Source organism: Gopherus flavomarginatus, chromosome 7, assembly GCF_025201925.1.
Source record: "Gopherus flavomarginatus isolate rGopFla2 chromosome 7, rGopFla2.mat.asm, whole genome shotgun sequence".
In the NCBI taxonomy this organism is placed as follows: Eukaryota; Metazoa; Chordata; order Testudines; family Testudinidae; genus Gopherus; species Gopherus flavomarginatus.
This window is the reverse complement of record NC_066623.1, coordinates 104,268,452-104,296,413: the sequence shown is the minus strand read 5'-3', so window position 1 is coordinate 104,296,413 and position 27,962 is coordinate 104,268,452. Positions and strand designations below refer to the sequence as shown.

Genomic DNA, 27,962 nt, shown 5'->3' with positions numbered 1-27,962 from the left:
GTGTTTGTATTTTAAAATTCAGCCAAAATTTATTTATAGTGATATTTCTAGCCAGAGGCAAACAATATTACACCCCTTACTGTAGCCCCACCACTGGAAACAGTTGTAGGAAGAGTCATGAAACCCAAGAATCAGATTCCTAAATCCAGTTGACAGATGGAAAGAAAAAAATATATAGCTGAGAAGAGGAGTTGTTTGCCTATTATACCAGTTTCTCCAGAGAACAGAGAGGAGATGGAGGTTGAACCCAACCTCTGTTTCAGGACATGGAAGCTGAGCTAAGCCCAGGATCTCGGACGAAAGGACACTGGCTGTACATGTGTGTCTGTGACAGGGACAGAGGGCAGGCGAGGAGGAACTGGGCTGAAGGCAGCATCCTATAACAGCACTAGTCCAACCACAGCAATCACCATGAGGATGCCAGCAAGAATACAGATGCTAATGAAGACAATGTCACTGCTGTCCTGGCTCTTGTTCTCATAGGCCTCCACTGCTTCCGTTTGCTTCCCGTGGGGCTCCACCAGGTTCTCCGCATACTGGGTCAGCCGGTAGGGGTCAGAGCTCGAGATAAGATTTACTGAGGCTTCTTTCCTCTTGGGCTCACACTGCACTTCATATTCATGAATGTCCTCCTGGCTCCCAGCCGAGAAGTCGATATACAGGATACTGACAATCACAGACGTGTGGTTTCTTTTCTACAAGACAAAGTTTTTAAAGGGCAAGGGTTTGGTTTTACTTGTCAGCCTTCCAAATTAATAAAAACGAACCCCCTAGAGTAACACATTTCAGGCTGTGGCTGGAGTTAGGCTCTTCATGGGAAAGGAGAGTTACAGGGTATTCATGGCATTTCATTGCCAGCAGCTTGAAAGCATGCGCTGAGAACGCGCATTGAGAATAAGACAGGCCATGGGGCAGAAACCAGGTTGATCAAATTCTCTAGAAACAGGGAGCCTTCTTTTCACAGGGGCGTTAATGAGAGCTGCAAGTGCTCAGCAACTCAACCATGTCAGGCCAACGCCCACCGTAAAGGTCTGGGAGTTGGGACTTGTAGGTTCTGTTCCTGGCTCTGGCACTCACTTGCTGTGTGGGCCTAGGCAAGTGACTTGGGCCAAGTTTTTCGAAAATGGCCACTGATTTTTGGGTTCTTCAGTTTTTTGGCTGTCCAGCACCTAGGTCCTGAGAATCTCAAACTCCAGCTGAAGTCAACGGGAGCGACAGGCCTCAGCATCTCTGAATAAGACCCACAGAGCCGCATGCTGGATATGCAAAAAGTAAGGCACCCAGAATCAGTGACCACCTCTAAAGAGGTGGGCTTTTCTGTGCCTCAGTTTCCCCTTTGGTGAACTGGGGCTTGTTTACCATGGGCATAATGTTGAGAGACCAGCACATGGAGTTGTTTGGATGCAGCAATGGTGGGGCTTGCTCATGCCAGGCAGGGCTGCCAAAAGCATGTGCATAGTTTTTATTTGAGTAACTAAACGCTGGGTGCACAGTACCCCCGCCTCAGGCCTGCGTTCATGTGGGGAGCAGGTTACAGTTACCTAAAAGAACATATCCTAAATCAACTGTACAAAATTCTGACCTTGAGCAAGTCACTTCATCCATTATCTCCATTATACAGATGGGGCTAATAGTTCCTTTCTCGCAGACCCTTTCAGTACGTCTACACTGTGATAAAAGACCCGCAACAAGCCCAGGCTCATGCTGTGGGGCTATAAAATTGCAATGCAGATGTTCAAGCCCATGCTGGTGCTGGGGCTCTGAAACCCTGCAAGTGACTCCAGCCCAAGTCCAAATTCTACACTGCTATTTTTAGCCCCATTACCTGGGCCCTGTGAGCCTGAGTCAGCTGACCCTGGCTCTGACACTTGGTGCCCCAGGATTTTTTCCCCCCTGCAGTGTAGACGTACCCTTAGTCTTGTATATTTGGATTGTAAGCTCTTCAGGAGACAGACTGTCTCTTACTATGCATGTGTGCATGTGCATCATTAGACACAGATTTTTTATCATCTTACTGTATTTGTTTTAGGTAAACAGGATTCACTCCTCATTATACTGATCACTTACCTGGGACTCAGTACCGCAGGTGTCGAACCTGGTGTGTATTTTAAAGTTCAGGCCAACCACTTGGGCAGGACAGGATGGGGTCCCTAAATAAATCTTATTTCTCTCCAGCTGGGCAAGAGACTGCACAGGAATCTGGATCTGGAAATCTGTTCGCGTGCAGCTGACGTTCACGGGAACAACTGTTGCGGGGGGAAGAAAGAAGCTCATCTAAAACTCACAAGACTGCACCGAGTGGGGATTTTCATCAGTACTGTGCAGTGTACAATACAAGCCAGTTCCCATAGCTGAGAGTGGCATTGTTGCTATTGTCACCATGTCATACAAAGAAGACTATTAGTGGCATCCACAAGCAAGTGACCAATGCTGAAAACACTTGTGGTTTTATTGTGTGTCTTCCGATAAGTGTTTTTCTTAAAGCCCCAGCTGCTGGAGTCAGGTGATTATGTGAGAATTTCAGCTTACATTTAAAAAAACCCAAAATAGTAGTTTCTAGTCCTCATAGTAGTGGAGAAGATCTTTAAAAGTGCATGATCTGAGTGTAACCTAAAGGCTCAGAAAGGAGAAGGCAAAGAAAAAGAACACTACATTTATCATTTTTAAAAGACTCATGAATTTTAAACCCAATCTCAGAATTTCTGGGGGCCTGACTCATGATTTTCGAACACTTGAGGTTAACAAAATTCTGCATCAGCATCCACAGGTTTTTTGTTGTCCCAAGCAAAACAAACAAACAAACAAAAACAATGGAGTGCCACTCCTTCAAAAGTGCCGTCCCCAAGGAGACGGAATGCCGCCCCTTGAAAAGGGCTGCCCCAAGCACATGCTTGGAACGCTGGTGCCTAGAGCCGGCCTTGCTGGGAACACAACAGGGTGTGTATTGGATCCCTTTGCTTTGGGATGCGATTCAGAGCACTTCTGACAATCTAGAAAAGCTTGACCATCCTGGGATCTGAAGAAGTCAGGTTTTTTACCCACGAAAGCTTATGCCCAAGTAAATCTGTTAGTCTTTAAGGTGCCATAGGACTCCTTGTTGTTTTTATCCTGGGATCTAGTTATCCAAGATCCTGCCGAAGCCGCACGTTTCAGACCAGTTTGTAACCCATTATTGGCATGCTTGGCTATACTCATGAATTGTGTCTGTACACCACTTGGTTAATACTCTGGGCCCGGTTCTGCCAGCCCCCTCCCTGAGGGAGCAGTGGGGTGGGAAGGATGCCAGTCAAACTGGTCAGATAAAGGCTGCATCCCACAAAGGGGTCTGAAGGCATGTGCACAGCACTCCGCCTTCCTGTGCTCCTCATGGGGCAATGCAGCTCAGTGCCACCCCAATGCAGAGTAATGGTAGTGCCCTCTAATGATGTGTAACCCTAGGCCTAATGCAGCATAGGATTGTCTTCTTGTCACCCTCTGAGCACTGTTTTCTGTACTAGTGAGGGAACCCTCTCCTCAGGCATGTCTGTGTAACAGTTTGACTGGTCTGTCTTCCTCCCAGCTCTCTGTGGAATACTCTGGTCCCAGCGTGGACCCACCTCAGGCATGGTCTACACCTAAAACATAGGGCCACCTCGCTACATCATGCAAAATTTCATGCCCCGTGCAACACAGTTAGATCAACCTAAATCCCTGCTGTAGACACAGGTAGGTCTCCAGAAGAATTATTCCATCGACGTAGCTACCATCTTTTGGAGAGCTGGATTAAATGCACTGATGGAAAACCCCCTCTGTCAGCATAGGAAGCATCTACACTACAGCAGCGCAGCTGCAGTGCCGTAACTGCTGTAGTGTAGACAGTCTGTGCACGTAGTACATGGAGTTCTCAAAACATGGCAGATTTCTGTTATAGACTCTGCTGGTCTATCATGCAGCTGTGGGAAATGTTACACCCAGCACCAGCAAGTCAGCAGCTTTTCAGAAATGGAATCACTCCGTGAGTCAGGCATGGGTATAAAGCACCACATGGCTGAACCGCATGCAGCACAGGACTGGGAGCTAGGATCTTCTGCATTCTAATATTGGAATGGCCTTGAGTGCATCAGTGTCCCTGGACTCTACTTTTCCCTGTCCCCCACTCTAGAAAATGGGGTAACTATACCTACCTTGCATGTGTGTTAAGAAGACAAATGAAGGGCTACAGTGAACTGTGACGATGTAGAATGCTAGGGGGCCTGGTTCTTCATGGCCATGCACCTTGTGCAGTCATTGACCCCTGTGCACTTTACTTTGCACTACTGTAACTGCCTACATGAGGAGCAGGGCAATGGAGAATCGGGCCCCTAATCCACAGATCTACGGAAAGTGTCGCATCTGTGTCTGCCTATCACAGCTGGCCTTTCTACATGGAGAAGACAAACATATAAACCATGTGGAAAGGGAAATAAGAACAAAAATCCCCACAATATTTAAAGGTATCTCCCACCAATGCTTGGCCCAAAGACTAACAATATGAATTATTGAATTATTCTAACTCACTCTGTTAGAATCAGACTCTTATGAAACTGATAAGATGGAATAAAATCAACAGGGAAAAAACTGTGTCACTTTACTACACTTAGTACATTATAGAACCATTAGAAGATTTACCAAATAACTAGAGTGCATTAAATCAAGGGGAGGAGAAAATGGATCCTCGCTCTAGAGTTGAAGGCTTCCTTTAAAATGACCATAAATCACATGGACAGCCCAACTCACATCCTTTCATGGGCCCATTTAGACAGAAAAATATTTATGCTAATTACAAGAGTCTGATAGAGCCCTCTCTCCGTATGTCATTTTATATACTTCGCCCATTACCGCACTGAGCACACCATGGCATCTGGACTTCCACTGGGGCCTTTTTCTTACATTCTCCTACTGTTCCACTGCCACTGAGGGAGCGCCATTGGTGGCAGCGTTAGTGTACTTGCCACCATGGGATCTAACCCTGCTAATGCAGACCAGGCTAATGAGAGCAGTTTCAAGCCTCTAGGATGATTGTTATGCATTGTCCATTAGTGTCAAGAGATTCCAAACCAGACTGGGTCCCAGCTGTGCTAACTGCTGTACATACACACAGGAAAAGACAGTTCCTGCCCCTTGTCATCTAAATAAACAAGGGGTGCCAGATCACACAGGATATGTAAGAATTGAACCCAGTTTGCCAACAGCCCAGTCCAATACCTTACCCACCAGACCACTCTTCCTCTCTGGAGCCAGAGTACAACACTTTGCCATTTGAATCTCTATTCCAAAGACAGAGTCAGTCCAAAGGAAATCTCAAGCAAGAGGCTCATTCTGTGCACTGGAAAGCAATCCCAGGTTCCATCATGAAGATGGTCATCCTCCTTTGCAGCGGCTGTGTATGGAAGGTTTGTACCACACAGAGTCTCATGGAGCTGGAGTTACGTGCGGGCTAGACTACGCTAGAAACACTACAGCGCTGCAGCTGTGCCGCTGTAACACGTCTGGTGAAGATGTTCTAAGATGATGGGAGAGAGCTCTCCCGTCGGCATAATAAAACCACTTCCAAGAGAAGCAGTAGCTATGTCAGCAGGAGAAGCTCTCCTGCCAACTTAGCCCTGTCCACACCGGCGCTTCGGTTGGTGTCATTTATGTCACTTGGGGGCAGCTTAATCACATATACAGTTGCCAACCCTCCAAGATTGGCCTGGCATCTCCAGGAATTAAAGATTAATCTTGAATTAAAGATTATGCATGTGATGAAATCTCCAGGAATACAGCTAACCAAAATGGGCAACCCCTCTGAGCGATGTAAGCTATACCGACATAAGTGTCCAAGCCTTCAGTGTAGCAGGCAGTTACGTCGGCAGGACTGAAATTTTAGTGTAGTTGCTTCTATAGTTAGATCAACAAACTTCTTGCGTCAACCTAACTCTGTGGCGTAGACTAGGTCTAGGATGCAGAACAGACATTAGGAACCAGATTGACAAGGGCAGTTAGGGTCCTACCTTCCACTGAAATCACGGGACGTTAGGAGCCTAAATACCTTTGTGGATCTGGGTCCAGGAGGCTAAGCGCACCACCTCACTCATCACGTGAATTGTGACAAAATCTGAGTGACCCAGGATGGATCTGAAGGCAGAAGGATCTTGGCAATATCTCGGCTCAGTGAAACTGAGGTTATGTCCGCTATAGCACTAGCACTTTTGTCGGTAAAACTTTTGTTGGTCGGGATACGAAAAAACCCCCACAACAACACACCCCCATCGACAAAAGTTTCACCGACAAAAGCGCCTGTGCGGAAAGCGCTGTGCTGGCGGGAGACACTCTCCAGCTGACATAGCTACTGTTGCTTGTTGCGGGTGATTTGATTATACCAGCGGGAGAGCTCTCTCCCGCTGGCATAGAGCAGCTACACGGCAGAAATTACAGTGGAGCAGCTGTGCTGCTGTAAGGTCCGTAGTGTAGACACAGCTAAATAAGGGCCATGTTATGCCCTTAACAGGCATGCACGATTGACACCAATTGGAATTATACACATGGGCAAGGACCATACTATGCCCTGGAGTCAGGGCCGGCGCTTCCATTTAGGCGACCTAGGTGGTTGCCTAGGGTGCTAGGATTTGGGAGGGCGGCAATTCGGCGGCAGGGGCATCCTTCCGCACTCTGGGTCATCGTCGTCAATTCTGCAATGGATCCTTCACTCGCTCCGGGACCCGCCACCAAAGTGCCCCGAAGACCGGGAGCTGCGGAAGGACCCCCCCACCGCAGAATTGCAGCCAAAGACTGGGAACGCGGAAGGACCCCCGCCTAGGGCACCAAAAACCCTGGCGCTGCTCCTGCCTGGAGTGCCACCTGCACTTTGAATGGCCTAGGTTTGCCTGTCAGATTGACAACTTTAGTGTGACTTAAAAGGGATTCTTTGGTTGCGGTATTTAGTGCACTTTCTCAAGCTCGTGTGAGAGGCAGCACAACCCAGTGAACTGAGCACAGAGCTTAGAGTCAGCAGCCCCTGTGTGAACTCCACAGTCTTGGGCAAGTTGCTTAGCTTCTCCGCCTCAATTTCCCCCTTTAAAAAATAGAGAATTCTTACGAACCTCCCTCCCAGCAGCATGGTGAGAGTTAACACACTCATTTTTTAAAAGTTCTTATTACACAGATGTGGTGTGATAAAATTATGTGTTTATGGGCTGCTAAAATGGCATGTTGCTGAGCATATGTACTTAGACGCATTGGGCCTAACTTGGCTTTTTCATATAACTATCACTAGCTTCTAATGGAAAATATGCCCAAATTAAAAATCCATTGGTAAATTACAGACTCCTTATGCCAGGAGCAGACACTATTCAGAAATTAATATAAAACACTTTGCACTTCTCTAGTACATCCAATGATTTCAAACCACTTCACAAATATTAATGAATTAAGCATCATAACACCCCTGTAGGGAAAAGACATATTATCACTGTTTTACAGATAGGGAAACTGAGGCACTGGGTGATTAAGTGAGTTACCTCAGCTCACACAGAAAGTTGATGGCAGAGCGAAGACTATAACTACCTCCTTCCAACTCCCCAGTCCTATCCTTTCATCACCAGACCTTCCTCCTTCCCCTCTGCTCTACTGAGTTTTCTGAAAATGCCCGCTGCATGAAGCAGATGAATCCCTTGCCAAACATAAAATTAGGCGAAACTGAAAACTTTCTGGAGTCACAGTGGCTGAAGCCAACTAGCTAGTGTCTTTTATACTGCAGAACCCAGAATAATCCTGCACCCAGAGCACACACTGGTGTAATTTGGGACGATTGTGTCTCTATGTGCATAAGATGTTTGGCCAGGATTTCAGAATCTCATACATCAAGTTTGAACTTTGGTGTCTGAGTTATAAAACCTTAAGTACATGAGGTTTGTAATCACAACACTGATTCCACCTTAAACTACAGCAACACTACCGGGCACAGCTATAATCCCCCTTCTCATTCTATTACTCAGCCCAAGAGGTTACCCTGCACTGTGACTGTAAGTGGAGGAAAAAAGAAAGCACAGTAGAGCTATGCTAGTCCCATCCGCAAACATACACAAGCAGCATCTCAGTTAAAAGCCTTCTGAATACTCAGAGAGGATCATCTTGAGCAGAAACAGGTCATGAATCATCCCTGACACACAGGTCAGCTCCAACACAATTATTTTGAAATACAATGAATGCCATCAATTCGCCTGCTTTTGAGGAGGCACAAAGGTTGACAACTATATGAGGAGCATTACACAGCAAGGCAGCATCTAGGCAGCTCCTCCCACCAACTATCTCCATATCTTGGAATCTCCAGGCTGACAGAGTCTGGTCTGGGTCTTTTCCAAAGACACAGCCCTTGCTGGTATCTCGCAAACCCCAGAATACTTATGTGGCTTTGCAGATAAAACATCCAGGAAGGTCTCACTGAAAACTGAGTCCACAGGACACTTTTGTTTCCAAGGGAATATTCCTTGTGAGAGTGAGTCTCTTGCTGAGGTTTGAAGAGGCCTCCTGCCAGTCTGATATGGCCCCCCTCCAGGGCCAGCGCTTCCATTTAGGTGGCCTAGGCAATCGCTTAGGGTGCCAGGATTATTGGGGGGGGCGGCATTTTGCCAGGGGGGGGGGGCGGCAGACGGCTCCGGTGGACCTGCCGCAGTCGTGCCTGCGGAGGGTCCCCTGGTCCCGTGGCTCTAGTGGAGCTGCCGCAGGCATTCCTGCGGACGGTCTGCTGCTCCCGCGGCTCCGGTGGACCTCCCACAGGCACAGCTGCGGCAGCTCCACCGGAGTCGCGGATCCTCTCCACAGGCACAACTGCGGCAGGTCCACCAGAGCCGTGAACCAGCGCACAGGGCGATGAAATGGCCGTGCGCCTAGGGCGCTAAAAACACTAACACCGGTCCTGCCCCCCTCGCCCCAAAAGTGGGCTTACTGCTTGCGCTAATTTCACCCATTGAAGGTAAGGTGTAAGGGGCTCCGCCAATTCCAGCCAAACCTCCATCCTGTCTTGAGGGCAGGAGATTAGTCTCCAGTTGTGGGAGACATGGGGGAGATAAATAATCATCAAAGAACAGAAGAGAGAGTTTAAGTAGGTCCCCACTAGGAAACTTCAGGTTCACAGATTTTAAGGCCCTATGATCATCTCATTTGGCCTCCCACATAACACAGGCAAGAAAACTTTCCTTGCTGGCAGCTTGAGGCATGAACTTTCCAGGACAGGCAAGAACGTATTCTGTGGGACATCGGGATTGCCAATTTGGATCAGACTTGTAGCTCATCTAGTCCAGTAACCTGTTTGCAACAGTGTCCAGCGCCAGATGCTTCTGAGGCAGGTGTAAGAAACCCTACAGAAGGTAGATGTGGGATAATCTTCCCCTCAGGGCAGTCTCAGAGTCTAAGGACAGAAGGAGTGACCAGATCATCTAGTCTGATCTGCTATATATCACTGGCCACCAACAGCCCAACACCTGTACATTAAACCCAACAACCAAAATGAGACCCAAGTATTACAGCCCACAGGAGACTAGACTAGTATGTGCCACAGGCAGAGAATAGGAGGGGACCAAGGTGCACCAGTGTTCAAGGCCACTGCAGTGGCAGGGAAATGACTGAGTGAGAAATACCCAAATAATCCTGGCAAGTGACTCACACGTTGCAGGGAAGGCAAAACACGTGGATGTGGCAATGAGCTACAGCCTGAGCACGTCAGCAAGAATCAGCCAGCCCAGCACCTGAGAATGAGAATGCTCGGAGCCACCTCAGGGCCCTGGCCCAACCCATCCCACCCAATGTCCCTTCTCCCACCGTGGCCATCCCTGATGCTTTAGAGGAAGGAGATATAAACACAAAACCAAACCATTTCCATACAACTTCCCAGAATACATGGGGGAGGGGGAATGCACAGAATCCCTTCCTGACCCCTCCTGGTGGACAGCTGAAACTTTGAAGCATGAGCTTTTAGGAACATAGACATAGACCAGAAGTGAGCCCCAGGGCTGCTCCCTGCATCCCAGAAACCCCATCATACAATTGTGCTCTTAAATTTGTCCAGCTCTTTCTTAAAACTAATTGTTTGCCCCACAACTTCTACTGGGAGGTTGCTCCAGAACCTCACCCCTCTGATGGTCAGAAACCTTCTTCTAGTTTCCAGCCTGAGTCTGTTCATGGCCAGTTTATACCCATTTGTTCTTGTGCCAACATTGTCCTTTAACTTAGATAGCTTTTTACCCTCTCTGATATTTGCCTGCCAAATGTATTCAGACTCAGAGAGGAATCATATTCCCTCTCAGCCTTCTTGTTGCTAGACTAAACAAGCCAAGCTCTTCCAGTCTTCTCTCATAAGACAGGCCCTCCCCTCCCTTTCCCTGATCATCCTTGTAGCAAATCTCTGCACCTGTTCCAGTTTGAATCCATCTCTCTAGAACAGGGTGACCAGAACTGTGCACAGTGTTCCAAATTAGGTCTTACTAGTGCCTTGTACAGGGGCATTAAACATTTTTTTCTCTTTACTGGAAGCGCCTAGCCTAATACAGCCTAGGATCGCATTTGCCTTTTCTCTCCTCTCCTCTCTCCTCCTAACCTGTGGATCTTGTTCCTTTTCATAGGTGGCTGGAGCCAAGCTTGGCCATGTTATAAGGCTTGCCTGTTAAATCAGGCTTTTAAATAATCGCCAATTAGTGGAAGGGTGGTAGTTATGAATGAAGGGCAGGAGTTTACTGGAGGATGCCCAGATGCTATTGTGTTAAGTATTCAAGCAATAGCGTCTGTTAGTTGGTAGCTATCTTAGCAAGACAAGGTTTGGGAACATAGGTACTCACTTAGTTCCCCATTCATGGTTTGGCCAGTCTCCTGTGCAAGACCCTATCAGCCAAACTCCTGCCTGGTGTCACTCCACATGGCCTAGTGTTTTGTTCGTTCGGTGTCTCAGAACCCTTCCATCCAGGGCTAGGTGGTTGGGGTAGTATATAACCCAGGACCTACTTATTTTTAAAAGTGTCTTTGCAGATCTGACTGCATGTGTGAAATCCCTATACAAAAATATGTCATGCATGATTAGTCATTTGAACAGCAGAGTGCCTAACTGATATGTGCAATTACAGTGGTTGCAGAGGTACAGCTGGGTAATCGCACGTGCAAAGAGACAGTTATAACTCCCCACTGGCTAGCCGTTTGCACAGTTGCTCAGTTTGCATGTGCAATTATAGTAACCTCATGCATGCAAAAGTTTGGTGCACAAATTTGCTCACATTTTTTTGCATGTACTTTTGGAACTCAGGCTGTCAGGTTTTTACTGACTGTCTCCATACTTATAATTCTCTGCTGCCTTGCCCTACAAATATCCAGCAGGGAGCGAAGGAGAACCGGATCAATGCACTGAGTCATGTCTTACCTCCAATATATGCTACCAAGAACCCCCTGTTGGCCGTGTTCCTGTCCGTGTGGAGGACCAACAGCAGTTTGTTTCTAGTAGATGTTATGGGAGAGAGCATCTCTCTCCCACACCACTTCCCCAGGAGGGAAGCTTTCTCAGTGTCTCCATCAAATACTGCCAGATGGTCATAATCACAGCCATCTGTTAGGCTGTTCCTCCCCTCCAGAGCCAAGTCCAGGAAGAAGACTTTGATTCGGTATCCTGGGGGGAGCTGGATGGTCCAATGACATTTGATATTGTTGGGGTAAAAGCTGGGATACTGAGGACTGGAGAAATTTCCTTTGATGGCTGTGTATACTTCCTGGCATTTGCCTGGTTAGAAAAAGAAAATGCATTACCAACCAAACCGAAACCCCTGTGTGTGGAGGGAGCAGCTGCTGGGGGGTTCCCTTGATTTATTGCTAAAATATATACAACAAATTATCTTTTTCACATAAAGGTTTCACAGCCACATGCTGTATAGATCTGCCCCAAACATTCAAAGAGTTAGTGGGGGTCGTTAGCTGCACAATTGCGGCCAGACTCCACACAATGCAAAGGATTTCAAGAACAGAGATAACAACAAGCACCCATGCAGGGCTTTTCAGCTGAGGACATCAGTGTGCTTTGGCAAAGAAGGGGAAAGGATCCTTATCCTCAATCTAAAGTCAGGGAAACAGAGGAGTTAAAAGCTTAACATGTCACATGACCAGGACATAGGCAGAGGTCATGGCTACAGGTCAGAGCAGGAGTCCGGGGGTCAGGCCTAGGTTACATGCAGTGAGGCAAAGCTGGAACTAAGCAGACACAGGGACTGTCACAGCCACTGCACAGCTGCCGCAGCTGGGCTTCAGAGCCAGTCTGCTGACTCCTCCCACCCATCATGCATAGGGTGACCAGAGGAGCAAGTGTGAAAAATCGGGACGGGGGTAATAGGCGTCTATATTAGACAAAGCCCCAAATATTGGGACTGTCCCTATAAAATTGGGACATCTGGTCACCCTAATCATGCAGTGTGACCTATTTGTCAGCCTGCTACAGGCCAGCTGTGCTCGTTAGGTTGCCTGGAGACTGGCTCTGCTGCTGCATGCCCTAATTCCTGACAGTACTACCACACAGAGGTCAGTGGGAGCTTTCCCATTGACTTCAAGGAAGCAGCCTACAGCTCTAACTGAGGGCAGGTGGTCTTCTGGTTAAGGCCCTGGCCTAAGACACAGGAGCTGTAGGTTCTCTTTCCAGCTCTGGTACAGGCTTCCTGGGTGACTTTGGGTAAGTCCCCTGATCTCTTTGTGTCTCAGTTCCCCATCTGTAAAATGAGGCTGATACCCTTTCTCTACAAGAGTGCTCCATAAACATTTTGGGGAGTCTTAGGTGCTACAGTAATTGGGGCCGCAGAAGGACCTAGATAGGAATGACTTGCTCAAGATCACACGGCGAGCTGGGGCAGAGGTGGGGATAAAACTCTTGCCTCCTGTGTCCCATTTCAGTCACCCTGAACACTCTTAAATGTACTTTTTATTTACATGGATACGACACAGACACTAAAAGCGCCCTTCCACTCTCTGGGAGCCCTTCATATACTAAGGCTTACACTTCACAAGCATGACACCAAACCATTTCACTTGCCAGCCTGCATGCAAAAGATGGAGGAACAGTGAATCTATACCCCCTTTGTGAGAGCAACACCCTGGGATAGTGGTAGAGAAGGAGAAGGCCCAGAGGGCTTCCCATACATCTAGTAGCTTACGCTGGACAAACAGTTGCCTCCGTACCTGAGAAAAAATAGGCCTTAAAGCCTCTACCTCCTATGTTGAAGTCTGACTTGAACACCACCAGGAGCTCGTGTGTGGAAGAGACGATATCAGGGGGTTTCATATTCCCACAGTAGTGGCTGAGATGCATGTCCCCCATCGTGGGCCCATCATAGACAGCCACGTAATCAAAATTGCATCCCTCGTTGTTTTCCATCTGAAAGTCAGCAAAAACCAGCTTGATGATGGAGTTGGGCACTGCCCGGATGATCCAGCGGCATTCGGCATTGTTGGGGTAATTCTCAGGGTAATGGGGGCTTGTTATCACGCCGGAAAGGCCTGTGAGCACTCCTCCACAAACATCTGGAAACAAACACAGACGGGTTACACACATAACACATCCAAGTGAAGCAGAGGGAAGTTCCATGGCCCACAAAGGGGATGGGGTATCATGGAGAACATGGACACACATGCCCCAGTCCTGGAAAGAGGAACAAAGGAGGCGAAGAAACACCTTGGGGGTGCAGAAGGCTGTAGGTTGTCTCTAACTCTATAAGGAAAAGAGGTTTCCTGCCAAAGGAGCAGAGCAACCCAAGTTTCATTCCATCTGGAGACTGACGATGGACTAATGTACTGGGCCTGAGAGATTCCTCCTTCAAGGGGCATGGTAGAGAAAATTTTTTTTTACTCTCCTGTCCTGTTTTTTTATTAGTCAAAATGGTACATCACATGATGCTCATTCAGCACTAAGGTCCCATGGCAGGGCTGAATTCTAATCTCAGTTATACCTGTGCATCCTTGCTGCTCATTGCCCAGGTCTAACAACACAGTTGAGGCCCCACAACCTTTATTTCTGGTGATGCTTCATAAGGAGGAAAGAGACCGGCTTGTCTCAGAGTGTAAACTGTGGGCTCGCTGTTAGAAAAGCCATCCTTTTAGCTGTAAACTGAGCACACTGGCACTGGAAATCACTGGGATATAATCAACCTGGAGCCCCAGGATTTTGCAGACTCACTTTTCAGACCAGAGCTGCACTTTAAGCCTGATACTATGCAAGACCTGTCATTTTTCTGGGGGGTGGGGGGTTAGCAGAGTTTATTCAAAACACCCTCAAACAGACCAGATTTGCATCAGAACAGAGCCGGGTATTCATCACATCCCTGTCACAGTCCTAAGCCTATGCTCAAACATGGCGTCTGTTTGGCCAATTGTCGGTCAAAAGGTCACATTGGTACCGTGTGCAACACCGTAGTGCGGTGTGCTACATTATAGTGCTGTGTGCATTTTCCTGCTCTTTTTGCCTGGTCACCTAGGGGTCAGGCTAGTGCCTTGTGCAAAAATACCAGCGTGCCGTGTGCATAAGGGTAGTGTGCCGTCTGCAGATCCTGTTTACGTGGAGGGCTCCAGCTCGGAACCTGGAAGGTGAAGGAGCTAGGGACCAATCAGATGCTGATACGAGTAAGAGCCTTCGAATAAAACCATGTCTTGAGCCAAAATCTGCAGGAGTATCCGCATGTTAGCTGGAAGGCCTGATCACCCTTCCAGCTAGAAGGGTCTCCTCTGGATTTAGCTGGCTCGGGTGGTGTCGTTACGGATTATTTCCCACTAATTCGTTATGCCCTTGGTGTCTGTACTGCTGGTCAGCTGCACCTGGAATGTGGTATTTGCATTGTAATTTCTGTAATTATTCTGTTTGCTTAGCCTCTTCCCTTTTTCCCTCCCTTACTTGGTACCAAGTTGTGTATATAGTATATGAAAGTTGAATTGTTGTATTTTGCAATATCTGGTTAATGCTTGTACAGTTTACTCAGTTTTTGTGTGTTTTATCTGGATTTTAGTGAGCGGTTAATCATAGATTGTTTGGTTTCTTGTTGTTAGATGTAAATAGATTGTTTCAAGTTGCGTGTAGATTCTTGTTTTGATAGTATTGCTAGTTGGTAAAAGTGCTCCTCCCCAGCCCAAGTTGTAACTTATCCCTATTAATAAACGGCCACATGGTTTTGAACTTTCAATCTGTTACGTTTTGATTTTCCTCACTCGATCAAAAACTTACTCGAACCTGCATTGGTCTCGGACAATCCCTAATTAGTTCACTCTGTATAATCCTTTAACTCTACTTTGTGGGACGCAGTTTTTTTCAAAGGTGCTCGTGTAACAGTCTCTTTGTCCACTGCTACACAGCAAACCTAGAAACCTTTCACTCAGGCATTTCATGCATTAACCCTTTGAGGAGACTCCACATAAAACCTATTCCAACCTTTCCGGTAAGCTGCAGAAAAGCCTTGACTGGCCACGTGCTTATCTGAGTGGAAGATGATGGACATGACATGCCAGGAAGAAGTAAACTGAGGAGGGGCTCTCTTGCCACAGAACTTTCCCAGGAGATTCCCCTCATCCTCGGAGAAGCCGTTGTAGATTTTGAGGTAGTCGTAGTCACAGCTGTTGTGATATTCCAGGTCAAAGTGGTCAAAGGTCAACAGGGCTGAGGATCCTTCTGTGACCACTATGAGCCACGTGCACTCGGTGTCATAGGGGTAAAGTCCAGGGAAATTAGGGCTGGAGAAGTTGCCATATGGTGCGGAGAGGACTCCGCCACATTTGACACCTAGAGAAAACAAAACATTGCTTATAAAAAACAAACAAACCACAGAATATTTATCTGCTTGGTAAATCTCCGAAGTCGATGATTTGCAAACCAGTTACAATCATTGCTCATTGTAGCTGTTTGCTCTTAAACAGCATCCATATTCCACCCCAGAAGTGCCTTGACTTCAGTGGTGCACAAAGTGCTTTTCTGTACATTTGCAAAGTACTTTGGACTAAAGAGAGCAGGAACCCAGAAGTGGGATTTTAAGATGGAACTCAACATGGTGGTGATTCTGTTGTGCCAAAGTCATTTACAGGAACAATAACTGATAGTGATTTATTAATCTATTTTCATTCAGGGATAGTTTGCTCACTCACTTTGCCCCTCTAATCTCAGGTATACTGGTCCCTCTGAAGTCATCGAGTTGTTTATATTTATATCTATAGACCAGGGATTGGCAACCTTTGGCATGCGGCCTGTCAGGGAAATCTGCTGCCAAAGGTTGCCAATCCCTGCTCTAGATGAATACACACAGCTACACAGTAGAGCTTTCCCACTCTAACTCATGCTGCCTGTTTGAAATCTCCCTCCTGGAAACGAGCTCCGTGTGGTCCTTTCTGTCTTTTTCTTGCTGGAAAAAAACCAAAGTGAATTTGAAACCAGTGGAGATACTGGCCTCAGCTGTACCCTGCTTGGAAAGCTGCCTTTGCACTCCAGAACTCATTAACTGTCTGGGAGATGACAACAACAATACAAACTGAATCTAGAAGGCAGATCTAACAGCTCCACCACCCCATTCAGAAGGATGCTGTGCTGGGTGGCCATTCCATCTGTCTCCTCCTCTATGCAGCCCTCTCAGGTGGACCAGAGATGGCACTGTGCATGAAGCAGGAGTCATGAAACATCAGAACCACAGCAGAGTATCCTGCCACCCTCAACACACAACAGCAACCACACAATGTTCCTGGCTACCATTGAGCATATGGAGAGCTATCTGGGGCCTGTATTTTCCCCAGAAGGGGACCAGACCATCAATTTACAGCCAAACATTGTCTTTTAATCAGTGGAAGAATATTGCATTGAGGCAAAGTCCACAGAAGGAGCTTGTCTGGAAAGGGTGTCTGTGAGAAAATATAGCCCTGAATTCACCTCTTGTACTCTATTGTAACAATCTTTGTACAAAGTATGCCTCATGAGGTGTCATTTGAAAACTCAGAAGTTGCTGGGCATTATTGTCCTGGTAAAACATGTATAGCAACATTGTGTGTAAAGTTATAAGATTCTACTAAAACATGTTCCAAGTCTGGGGCTGGCTAAACCAGTCCCTCAGAGACAAAGGGCAAGCTGACAACTCATCCAGGCGTAAACAAGGCCAATAGGCCAGGACCCAATAAATGGCCATTCTTTGGCAGGAAAGGAGGTATGGGTGAAAAAAATTATATCTTAGCAAAACAAAAAACAAAAAAACAACCCCAAACAGCAAAAAGTTCTAATCCAAACAGACTTTTTGTCTCCTGAATCTCAATTGGAAATGCTTTCCAAGGGAAAGACTGACACTATACAAAGGGGGACAAACACAATGTGGGACCTCACCCTCTTCTCCTCCTCCTCCTCCTTCTTCTCTCTCTCTGCGTCCATCAATTCACTGCACCAGAAGGAACAAAGGAAGCAGCCATTAACAGAAGGTTGTCCTGGCCTAAGAAGTTCAGCCAAGTAAGACCGTTGAGAACATGTGGTGAGAAAAACTGTGCTTTGAATCTATCATAGTTCATTAAGTTAGGCATTAAGTTGTGTTTGATCTTTATGTTTCTTGTAACCATTTCTGACTTTTATGCCTCATCACTTGTATTCACTTAAATCTATCTCTTGTAGTTAGCACACTTGTACTATCTAAATGCGTGTGTTTGAATTGAAGAGTTTAGGCAAATCCATTTGGCATTACAGGATTCATGCATATTATTTCTCTTAATAAAATGCAGGACTTCATATGAGCTTGTATAGTCTGTGAGAGGGCTGGTCAGTACAGTACATACATTTCTGGGGGGAAATCTGGAAGTGGGAATGTGCTGGGGTCACCTTGCAATTTAATTCAGGTTCGCTGGATGCAAATGCACACAGACATAGCTGGGAGTGATTTATATGCTAAAGTGAGCAGTCCGGAAGTGGAGGCAACAACAGCAAAGCAATGTAAAGGACATCCCAGGTTAGAAGGCACACAGTCTAGATTGTATCTTGGGTATGTCACAGCATATAAACACTTGGCCCTGAAAGCATGAACTGTAGAACAAAACCACTGTTAAAGTAGGCGAGTACTCAGCCTTTTTGGCATTCTTCTTTTAGCTTTCATCTTTCAAGTGCTACGAAAATATTTAAAGCTGGTATCTGAGAATCTAAACTCAAAGAAACAGGGGTGAAGGGCTTGATTCATTTACCAGTGAGTTATGGATTCACCGATTGATTTTCTAATGAAAACTTTATATCACAATGTCTTCTTCAACGCACAGCTGAACAGTTGGCCACAGTGATCGTTCACTATTTGGTCCATGCCTGTGTGGCCACAAGGGCTTGTCAGCCCAAGAGTCCAATATCATAACAGACTTGATGAACCCATGTAATAGGGGGTCTGCCTCTGGGCCTCCACCCCTCAGTTGGCGGAATTTTATCCCGGATGTTACAAACCACCCAGAGAACAGCGCTCGCTGGAACGTCTTGCGGGATTCTTGCGACATGTCCGAAAAGCATAAGGTGCCATCTGTGGACAATGACCCCAGTAGTCTGTAGACCGGCATGTCCATAAACATCTGCATTACAGATTAAGTCATTCCACTTTATGCTCAATATACGACATTGGCATTTTGTGTGGAAAGTCTCCAGCTTTGCCCAGTCTGAGCGGTGTAATGTCCATTGTTCGCTCTTTTATACTGCAATGTAGTTACTATAAAATAAAGGGAGTGAGAAGAAGCTGGCAAACACCTGCAACTCACCATAATCAGAGTGGATGAATGTACGGTTGTGCTAAGCACATACCACCAGGACCAGCCCTAGACAAAATGCCCCCCCTTCATTTGTTAAACTTTTGAATACCTTATTTTTTTTGCATTTGTAGCCCATTTCATGACTTTGATGCATGATTTACATGCATGATTTATCCCCTGTCATATAAGATGATAAATTTGCATGCTAGGATGTGTAAATCTGTATTTATTCATGCCATATGTAAGCAAATAAAAAATTTCATTTTCTCTAAGCTTATAGAAACTTTTTAATTTTAAGAATAACTGAAATGTACTAACATCAAGAAATTGAACTGTGCACCAACATTGGGTGGACCAGTATTAAATAGTGTTACAGTAGGTGACATCCTTAAACTGTTAACCCTAGTCCTTTACTTCAAAAGGTTGCTTTTCTTGCCTTTGTCCTTGTGAACTGAAGCACAGCGTCAGAGATTCAGAGACTGGCCAATGGCATTTTCAAGCAATAAAATAGCAAGTGATGTCAGTCTCTCATTAGTCATAGTCCACTGAAGATATATTTTAATGAGTCTGAGCTTTGAAAGCTGTGCTCCCCACTCCCAATTGTGACCGGCAGCATGAGCAGAGTCCTCAAAGCTATCCACATATTAGGAAAAGTGTCCTTCAGCTCTGCATCATAAATGAATTGTAGAACTTGGATCGGAGAGTGCTTCCCGTGTTGCAAAATGTGACTGTTGCTGTCTAATTCGACACAGAGGTCTTTATCATTGACGTCCGAACATTTCCCACGTATCAGCATCTGGTGAAGGTCGGTACAATTGTTCAAGTCCGTTACTAAGGTCAGCTCTTTTTGTAGTGCTTCATTTGTCCAAACCTTTCTTCAATGGATACTCAAGGAGTGTCAATGAGAGAGCAAAAACACTCCCTCTTGAATTTTTCTTCCGAGCTTCCCAACATCTCATCTCTGCCCTCATAACCAAACTGTCTCTTCTTCTGATGAATACGAGTTTCCTTGAAGACAGGCTCAACTCCTAAGTTTTCCACCATTTCTCTGGCAGCAGTGATGGCATCTTCAAATCTGTTGCCTCTGTAGGCCACAACGAAATCAAGGCAGCTTCTCATCAAAACAGTAGTGGTCGTCATGTCCATCGATTGAGTTTGTAATGCCTTGCTTAAAACATTTACACGGAACAGGATGTGATGCCAAACCACAACTGACACCAGAGATTTGAAGTCAGTGACCTTGTTTGCCAGGCTTTGTGCCTCGTGTCTGATTATGGTCTTGGCTTTACTTGACTCCACCAGTTCCATCAGGCCATTGTAAACCTTAGTCACTCGGTACCTCACTGGCCTTATACTGTGAATTTGGCTCTCCCAACGAGTGTCACTTGGTGGCTTCACCCTCAGGTTTGTAACATTGTCCGTGAGGATCTTCTCCCTGAGAGTTCACGCTGAAAACAGGATGCATATTCTTTGCAGTCCTCTGAAGAGAGATACTGAATCTAAAGAAGATGATACTGCATCTCACACAACCAGGTTGAATGAATGGCAGCCAGAAGGCACAAAGAAAGCTCTTGGAATCAGCTCAAGGATCCTTGCCTGGGCACTACTGTTTCTTCCTTCATGTTTGTGCCATTGTCATAGCTTTGGCCGCGGCAGTTCTGAAGCTTTATTTTATTTTCATTCCAAATGTTCATAAACAGTTTTGTTTGGTCTTTTCCAGTAGAGTCGTTCACAGGAAGGAAACAGATAAAGTGTCCCTTTACTTGGATTCAACCATCCTCATCTTCAACAAATCTTACTGTAAATGACATCTTTTCACTGTGACTAATGTCGGAAGTGCAATCCATTATTATGGCGTCGTGCTTTGCTTTGCTGAGACACATCAATATGTTATTAAGCACCTTCCTTGCCAAAAGGTCAATCAATTCATTTTGAATTGTTTTGCTGCAGTAATGGTCCATAGCTTCTTTATAAACTACTTGACATAGGTGCTCACACATGAAATCATTGTATTTCCCAAGGAGCTTGACAAAACTGAGGAAATTACTGTTATGTTCAGTGAACAACTTGTCCAATGAGCCCCAGAAAGCCAAATTATTCTTTGCAAGGAAGAGGGTAATTGAGATCAGACACTTGAGCACGTTCCTACAATGCTTGGTTTCTACATGAACAATGCTTTGCTTTTCTGCATCTACACATTTATTCATCTTGAGCCTGAACTCACCCTCCATCCATTTGGAGTAGGCCATAAAATGGCTGTGTGACTTTTCATGTTGCTTCAGAGCATCAGTTAAGCTATGCCGACAATTGTACACAGAAAGCGATGCAACAATTCGGCATTCCTGTCAAATATTTTGCAACAGAAACAGACCACTTTGTCACTTGATTTTGAGTAAACTAGCCAATGCTGATTCAGTTTCTTGCCATTCTTGAGCATTCTTTCACAGTGTGACTTTGAGAATTGTCACTTCTGTTCATTTACTGGAAATGTATATCCTCGATTTTGCTCAGCTCATTCAAAACTGTATGATCAATATCGGCAGAGTTTAGGATCGCCGGTCATAAAGCAGGATCTGATGTATCGATTTGTGGTGTGCAATTTTTCTCACTGCTGTTTCTGTCATCATGTGAGGCTGATTCTTCTATATAGTTTCTCTCTTTTCATGTAAACCAGATTTTTATTTGTCATCACTCTCCTTTTCATGTGAGCCACATTCTTCTTTATCATCACTCTCCTTTATGTCACCAGGAAAACTGGACGATTCTCCATCACTTTCCTCACATTTCCATTTCTTATCCTCAGGAAAATCTGCTAATTCCTTAGCAATAGGACTTCCATCACTTACACTTTACTCCTCAATTTCTTCTGCACTGGGACGATCACTACTGCCTAAAGCCTGGCCTATGTTGTTTGGTTTCAGATATTTTCCCATCAAATTTGCCCCTTGCTGCAAACTAGATTGCAATTGTGCATTTTGCTTCCTATACTGAGCTCCTGAAGGCTTCTTCAGGGATATCTTTTATTTTCTTTAAGAGAAAACAGATAGTATTAGGGAGAGCAAAAGTCTGTGTTCCGCAGTCTTAGAAAGTCATCAAACATTACGTGTTAAGCAGAGCAAAAGAAGTAACTTACTTTAAGAAAGTATTTACTTTTAATTTTTGCATAGAAAGGGATTTGATAGTTATCTCTGGCATCTCATTAAATTTGTCCTTTATTAGTCACTATTTACATGCTTCTAGTCTTAAAACACAAGTACACTTTCACAATTACACAATAAAACAAGGTTCCCAGTATTGCAACTGGGCTCTCACTTCGTTCTTATATCTCACTGCCTGACTGGCGACGCCCCACCCCTTATACACCCATGAGGGCATGGCTGACAACATTCTAGGAGGTTCTAGGAAAATGTAGTTCTCAGAAAGTCTGGAAGGTTCCATGACATTCTACAAAGGTCTGGAACATTCTAGAAGGTTAGTGAAAAATTAATCCACATAAGGAATACCTGAAACATTTTACTTCAGACATTCTATTTTTCCTTTTATCACTAACGCCAAAAACAGGACTCCAAGCCCAGCTCCCCCCGACAAGCCCAGCACCCCAGGCAGTAGCCTGAGTCGCCTTCCCCTAAATCTGGCCCTGTATACCACATTTGGGAGCAAAGAAATACCCTTTGTCCCTTCTGAGGGACATGTTTAGATTCACAAACAAGTCTATATGCTCTCAGTCTGGGCAAAGTCTATTGCAAATCAATAGCTGGCCATTGCACATTGCTTTTCATTATGCTTGGCAGTGCTGTGACCTGCTATGGAAGATAAATATGCATTGTGATGAGCAGTCAAAAACAAATGGTTAATATACATTTGCGTGTGTGAGCGCCAGCGCATGGGCAGGATGGTCAGATAGCAAATTGACATGGTAATTACCAGGGATAGGCAATAAAGTAATGTGGGGAAGGTATTAAACTAATAATGTTATTGAAATAAATAGCTGAACGAGGAGCCTGCAAGAGGGGTAAAGGTTACTTCAGAGACAATTACTGATGAATTAATAGCTCAGTGCTTCAAGGTACTTAAGTGAATGCAGTAAGTGACAATGGCTCATGAGCAGCCAGCACCGTGTGAGGACTTTGGATTAACAGGGAGGTTCATTGAATTCTAGTGGACTTATTTCATGTTGCAGAACAGATGGCGGTGTGGTCTAGTCATGTGGACTGGGAGTCAGGATATCTTAGCTCTAGCCCTAGCCCTGCCACTGACCTGCTGTGTGACCTTAGAGGTGTCATCTCACTCTCTGTGCCTTGGTATTACCTCTGATTAGACTGAAAGATCTTTAGGTCAGGGAGTGTCTCTGACGATGTGTACATACAGTGCCAAGCACAAGGGAGCCCCAAACTCAGCTGGGACACCTTGGTGTTATTTTATAATATGATATAATAAAATAATTATAATGAATTATAATTAATACATAAATGGGCAAAGGGGGACAACCCACTGGCACAGCCCCACCAGATTTAGCAATTCAAGGCCCGCAAGATTGAATGACACATCCCAGCTAGCTGGAGTTGCAGTAATTTTGACTGACAGCTCAGGTACATGTTCCTGGAGAAGTCAAAACACACAGGGAAGCTGCTGTGTGCCTGGGGACTTGATACAGAGCTGGTTTGAGTGATGTTCTGGATTGTGGTGCTCAGGGCCGGCTCCAGAGGTTTTGCCGTCCCAAGCAGCCAAAAAAAAAAAAAAAAAAAAAAGCCGCGATCGCGATCTGCGGCAATTCAGTGGGAGGTCCTTCGTTCCGAGCAGGAGTGAGGGACCCTCCACCGAATTGCCGCAGATTCCCTGAAAGTGCCGCACCACTCTCGAGTTGCCGCCCCAAGCACCTGCTTGATAAGCTGGTGCCTGGAGCCGGCCCTGGTGGTGCTGCACCCACGTGAGCACTTCCGCTTATACTGCCTTTGCCCCATCCCGCTCTGAGGCCACCACAGAGATGATGTGTGCATTGTAATTTTGTGTCTAATGTGCATGCAGCATCCCCGCACCTGGATTCACTCATTTCTCTTCCAGCAAGGAAATACCCTAGCCTTAGGTTACATCCTGCAAAGTACTGAGCATCCTCAGCTCCCACTGGCTTCAGAGGCACTGAAGGGATCAGCATCTTACAAGAATAACTCCCACAGTCCACATCTTTCCTGACTTCTCAGACACCAGGACAGCTCCAAACTCTTGCCTGTCCTTTGAACTGAAATCAAACCCTGGGAGGATCAAGAGGGGGTAGCTTAACTTTTGGGTTGCTCATGTTTTGTGCACCTTTGGCTTCCTAGCTCTACTGGGAGATACTGGTGCCACAGGACCTCCATCCCCAAACAGCCAAGCTCTCAGGTTCTTCTCCAAACCAAACTGAGTCCGTGAACTCCTGGCAGCTCCTCTACCAGTAGCAAGGGCCTTTGTGAAGAAAATAATGTTCGAGGAAGCCCAGTTATGAGATACAAGCACTGATTATCAGTGAAACCATGATAGATTTCATGGTCTGATCTGAGAGACGCATGTTCTTAGTCCAGGATCGAGTCCACATTGCCTTCATTTCACAGACAAGACAGAGCTAAGACAGCTAAAACTCTGAACTAAAAACAGCTCTTAACTTTGCTGACATTCTGATCTGGGTCCAGATTTTGTGACTTGCCTTTGCGTCTTTCTAATGAGCATCTGAACTCCTTCAAAGGAGGGAGTATGACTCTCTCTAGTTAATTTAGTGACAAAACCAAGCTGTCAATATCTGACTTTCCCTACTTCTGAACCAGTTTAAAAGAAAAGTAATTAGTTGTGGTGGTGGGTTTTTAGAAAAACAAATACTTAGAGAAGCAAACAAATATTTCAGAAGAGTAACTGGAGACTGATGTAGAGACTTCCACATTGCTATCCCTCAGTCGTTAGCAAACTAAAAGAGTGAACCATAAAATCAACCAAGTAGCATTCTAAAGCATTTTATCCTGTGTCAGTGACTGTCAAAGAAAAAGTAAGAAGAGACCTCAGGAGGTCATCTAGTCCAATCCCCTGCTCAAAGCAGGACCAACCACAGATAAATCATCCCAGCCAGGGCTTTGTCAAGCCGGGCCTTAAGAACCTGTAAGGATGGCGATTCCACCACCTCCCTAGGTAACCCAGTCCAGTGTTTCACCACCCTCCTACAAAGATGGCCCATGTGCTGATGAATAAGTTAATGGCACAGGGTTCTACTGATGTGGTTGAAATATTTCATTTCTATAGATAAAAAGCAAATCCAGAACTACCACACTGCTTTAGAGCCAGACTTTCAGCTGGCGTACGTGGTCCATTGATTTCGATACAGACACCAGCTGAGGAACTGGCACATACAGTCTATTGTGTAAACAGTTGGGACGATGCAGCAGAAACAGGGCAAGGGTGCTGCCAGCAAGGGTCAAGGGTTAATCAGCTTAACATAAGCAAAAAACCCCCAGAGCAACTGCAAATGCCCCCCAGCCTGGCACTCAGCTCAGTCCTATGACCCCGGGAGCCCTGCCATTCACTGCCTGTCTTCCAAGCAGTTACTTGATATCCTATCCCCTGAGCACATGTGCAAGAGGGGGAAAAAGTTGGGCTGAGATTAACTCCTTGCTTGCTGGAGAATTGGGAGCAGTGCTGCCCCAAGCTACGTCTGCAAACATTGTACTGTCTATACCTTAAAAATCTAAATGAAAAGGAGAGATTTACAAATGAGTAAATATGGTAATAATAATAACGCATAACAATACAGAAGGGCTTGGCCTAGAACTGCTTCCTCAAGCGTCTAGTTCCGTTGCAGCCAATGAGATTGTATGTGTGTAAGGATGGCTCATGTGAATAAGGGCTGGCAGGATCAGGCCCTAAAACCACATCAAAGATTGATAAACCAGACAGAATCTCAAAAAGCCCATGAAACAGGCATTGTTCATTCATGCATACACACTGCAGGTGACCCAGGAGCGTGCCTGCTGCCAGGGTCCTGTAAGAGCTACCCCAGCTGGACATCCCCTGGAAGTTAACCCTCGGTGCTTTGGTGCTGAGCACAGCTGAACAGAGTCTTACCTTTCTTAGCATGCATCCTGTTTGCCACCCACAAGAAAGTCATTGCCACAAGACACCCGACGTGAATATGCCGCATCCTCAGACACAGCTGTGCTACGAAGCAAACAAATGTACTATCATGAAACAGCAAGGATATGCTCAAAGCCGCCTAGCTGAAAAAAAATAAAAAGTAGGAGGCCGGTAGAATTAATAGTGGAATTAATAATTCATTGCATGTTTGAATTAGTAACCTGATCTATTCCTTGCTCCCTTCACTTGGTTTTAATGATCTGGATCAAATGTCCCTAGGATTTACACTATACCAGATACCTTGTCAATACACTATATTTAGAAGAGATATTAATGTTTCGGCTATGGTATATAACTGCAGTAAGTCTGTGCTGACAATATGCCCTTCTGGGGCTATGAAAATAATTTAGTTCACAATGCAAGACAGTGAACCAAAATGGGAATTTCAGCCTTAACACAGAAAAGTACCTTAGGAATTAACTTGATTTATACTGCGGCGCAGGCACTCGCTGCACAAAGCCAACTGTTGATAAAAGCAAGAGAAACAGAGAACATATTTTAGTCCATATTTTTAAACAAAAGCCATATTTCACTGCTGTTCCCAGAGATGTCATGTGATGCGCATATCAAAGATCCAGGGAGCTTCAGATGCAAAGGTGCTTGCTCACTTATCTGCCCAAAGGCTTGGGCTGGTTAGTTAGTCCTAACTGCAATTCAAAACTGCCAGTGAAATAATCAGAAGGATTTTGTGCTGCACAGCAGGGCCTGGAAGGGGGAGGACGTTTAAACAGCATTTAGCTGGTGAAAAGTGGATGAGAAAGGGCAGCCCATTTTCTCGGCTCTGTATTGTATCTTGGCTTGAGTGGCAAAAAGCAGCACGTTCTGAAAACCTGGCAGGATTCCGGCAAAGCTTGGTGATCAGTTACTACCTGTGAATATGATTGGGCACAGCCTGATGTTGGAAAAAGAGACCTGTGTATATTCAAGTGGGAACCAGGCAGGTTTGCTTAGCTAAGAACATCCTGAAAGACTTGCCTCCAAAAGATTACACACAAATTATTTTAAATTGACTTCCTTCCTCCTAGCGTCCCAACTCAACTTCCCATTTTAATATATTGCTATTAAAAAAAGAGGAACTAACAAGATGAATTGGCTACAATCAGACCCGGTGTCCTCTTTGTTTTATACCTCACCCTTTCTTTATGGTCATTTCTTGCTGTGTTTTGTCTCTCAGATTGTAAACTCCTAGGGGCAGGGACATGCCCCTGTTTATTGTCTGAAAAGCATCATGTACAACTCTGGTTATTAGTAATAATTATTTGTATTATAGTAGCATGCAAAGGCCTCAACTGAGATTATTGACCCATTTTGCTAGCCCCTGTACATACATATTGAAAAACTCAGCCCTGCCCTACAATCTGAATAGACAAGACAGGCATCAGGTGGAAGAAAGAAAGTATTAGCTACATTTCACAGATGGAGAACAGAGCCACAGAGAGATGAAGTGACTTTCCCTAGGTCACACAAGAATTCTGTAGCAGAGCACATCTGGACTCAGCTCTCCTGAGTATGTTTTTCTTTCTGTGGTACAGTCTAAACAATAAATAGTTATGTGTAAGACGATCAGGGCTTGGTTCACTGGCATGTCTCACTTGGCTTTCATCTTCAGCTGTGCACAGATAGGTTGCTACCACTGCAGGTTTGTTGTTGTGTAACTCCTCTGTTGATTTTTTTCTAGCCCAATCTCCATGAACGCTGAGAACTGTTTCACAGCACTCGCTTACAAGAATGCATTAGCATTTCAACTGAGGGAAGCAGGGGTTATTTGGTGCTGTGTTAGGTACACACCAACGCGCAAGTTAACTCTGGACTCCCTAAGCAGAGGAGGCCGCCTTTGTTAAATGCGGTGCGTGGTATGCTCAGGGAAAACGCCACGTCCTCAGCAGATGATGGTGTCATATCCTTACCATGTATCAGTGCTGGTGAAAGGTGCTGAGCTGGCATTCTTGGAAACCAGGGTCCTCTCTTCACTGATGAGGTACAGCTGCAGCAGCCAGGGGGAAGATTCCTCCATGTCATCAGCCAATATGCTTTAAACCTGATGGGGAGGGATCACTTCTGGGATGACGATAAGTAAA

General features: G+C 45.5%; 1 protein-coding gene across 1 annotated transcript; it reads right to left on the bottom strand.

Annotated features, from left to right (window-relative positions):
* Positions 1-28: 28 nt before the first annotated feature.
* Positions 29-27,962, bottom strand: CDCP2 (CUB domain containing protein 2). The gene is made up of 7 exons (XM_050963554.1): positions 27,792-27,962; positions 25,816-25,908; positions 15,431-15,778; positions 13,195-13,536; positions 11,402-11,755; positions 2,068-2,246; positions 29-695 (listed from the first exon to the last, which is right to left on the bottom strand). The coding sequence occupies exons 1-7, from the start codon at positions 27,901-27,903 to the stop codon at positions 378-380; spliced, it is 1,746 nt and encodes a 581-aa protein (XP_050819511.1). The 5' UTR covers positions 27,904-27,962; the 3' UTR covers positions 29-377.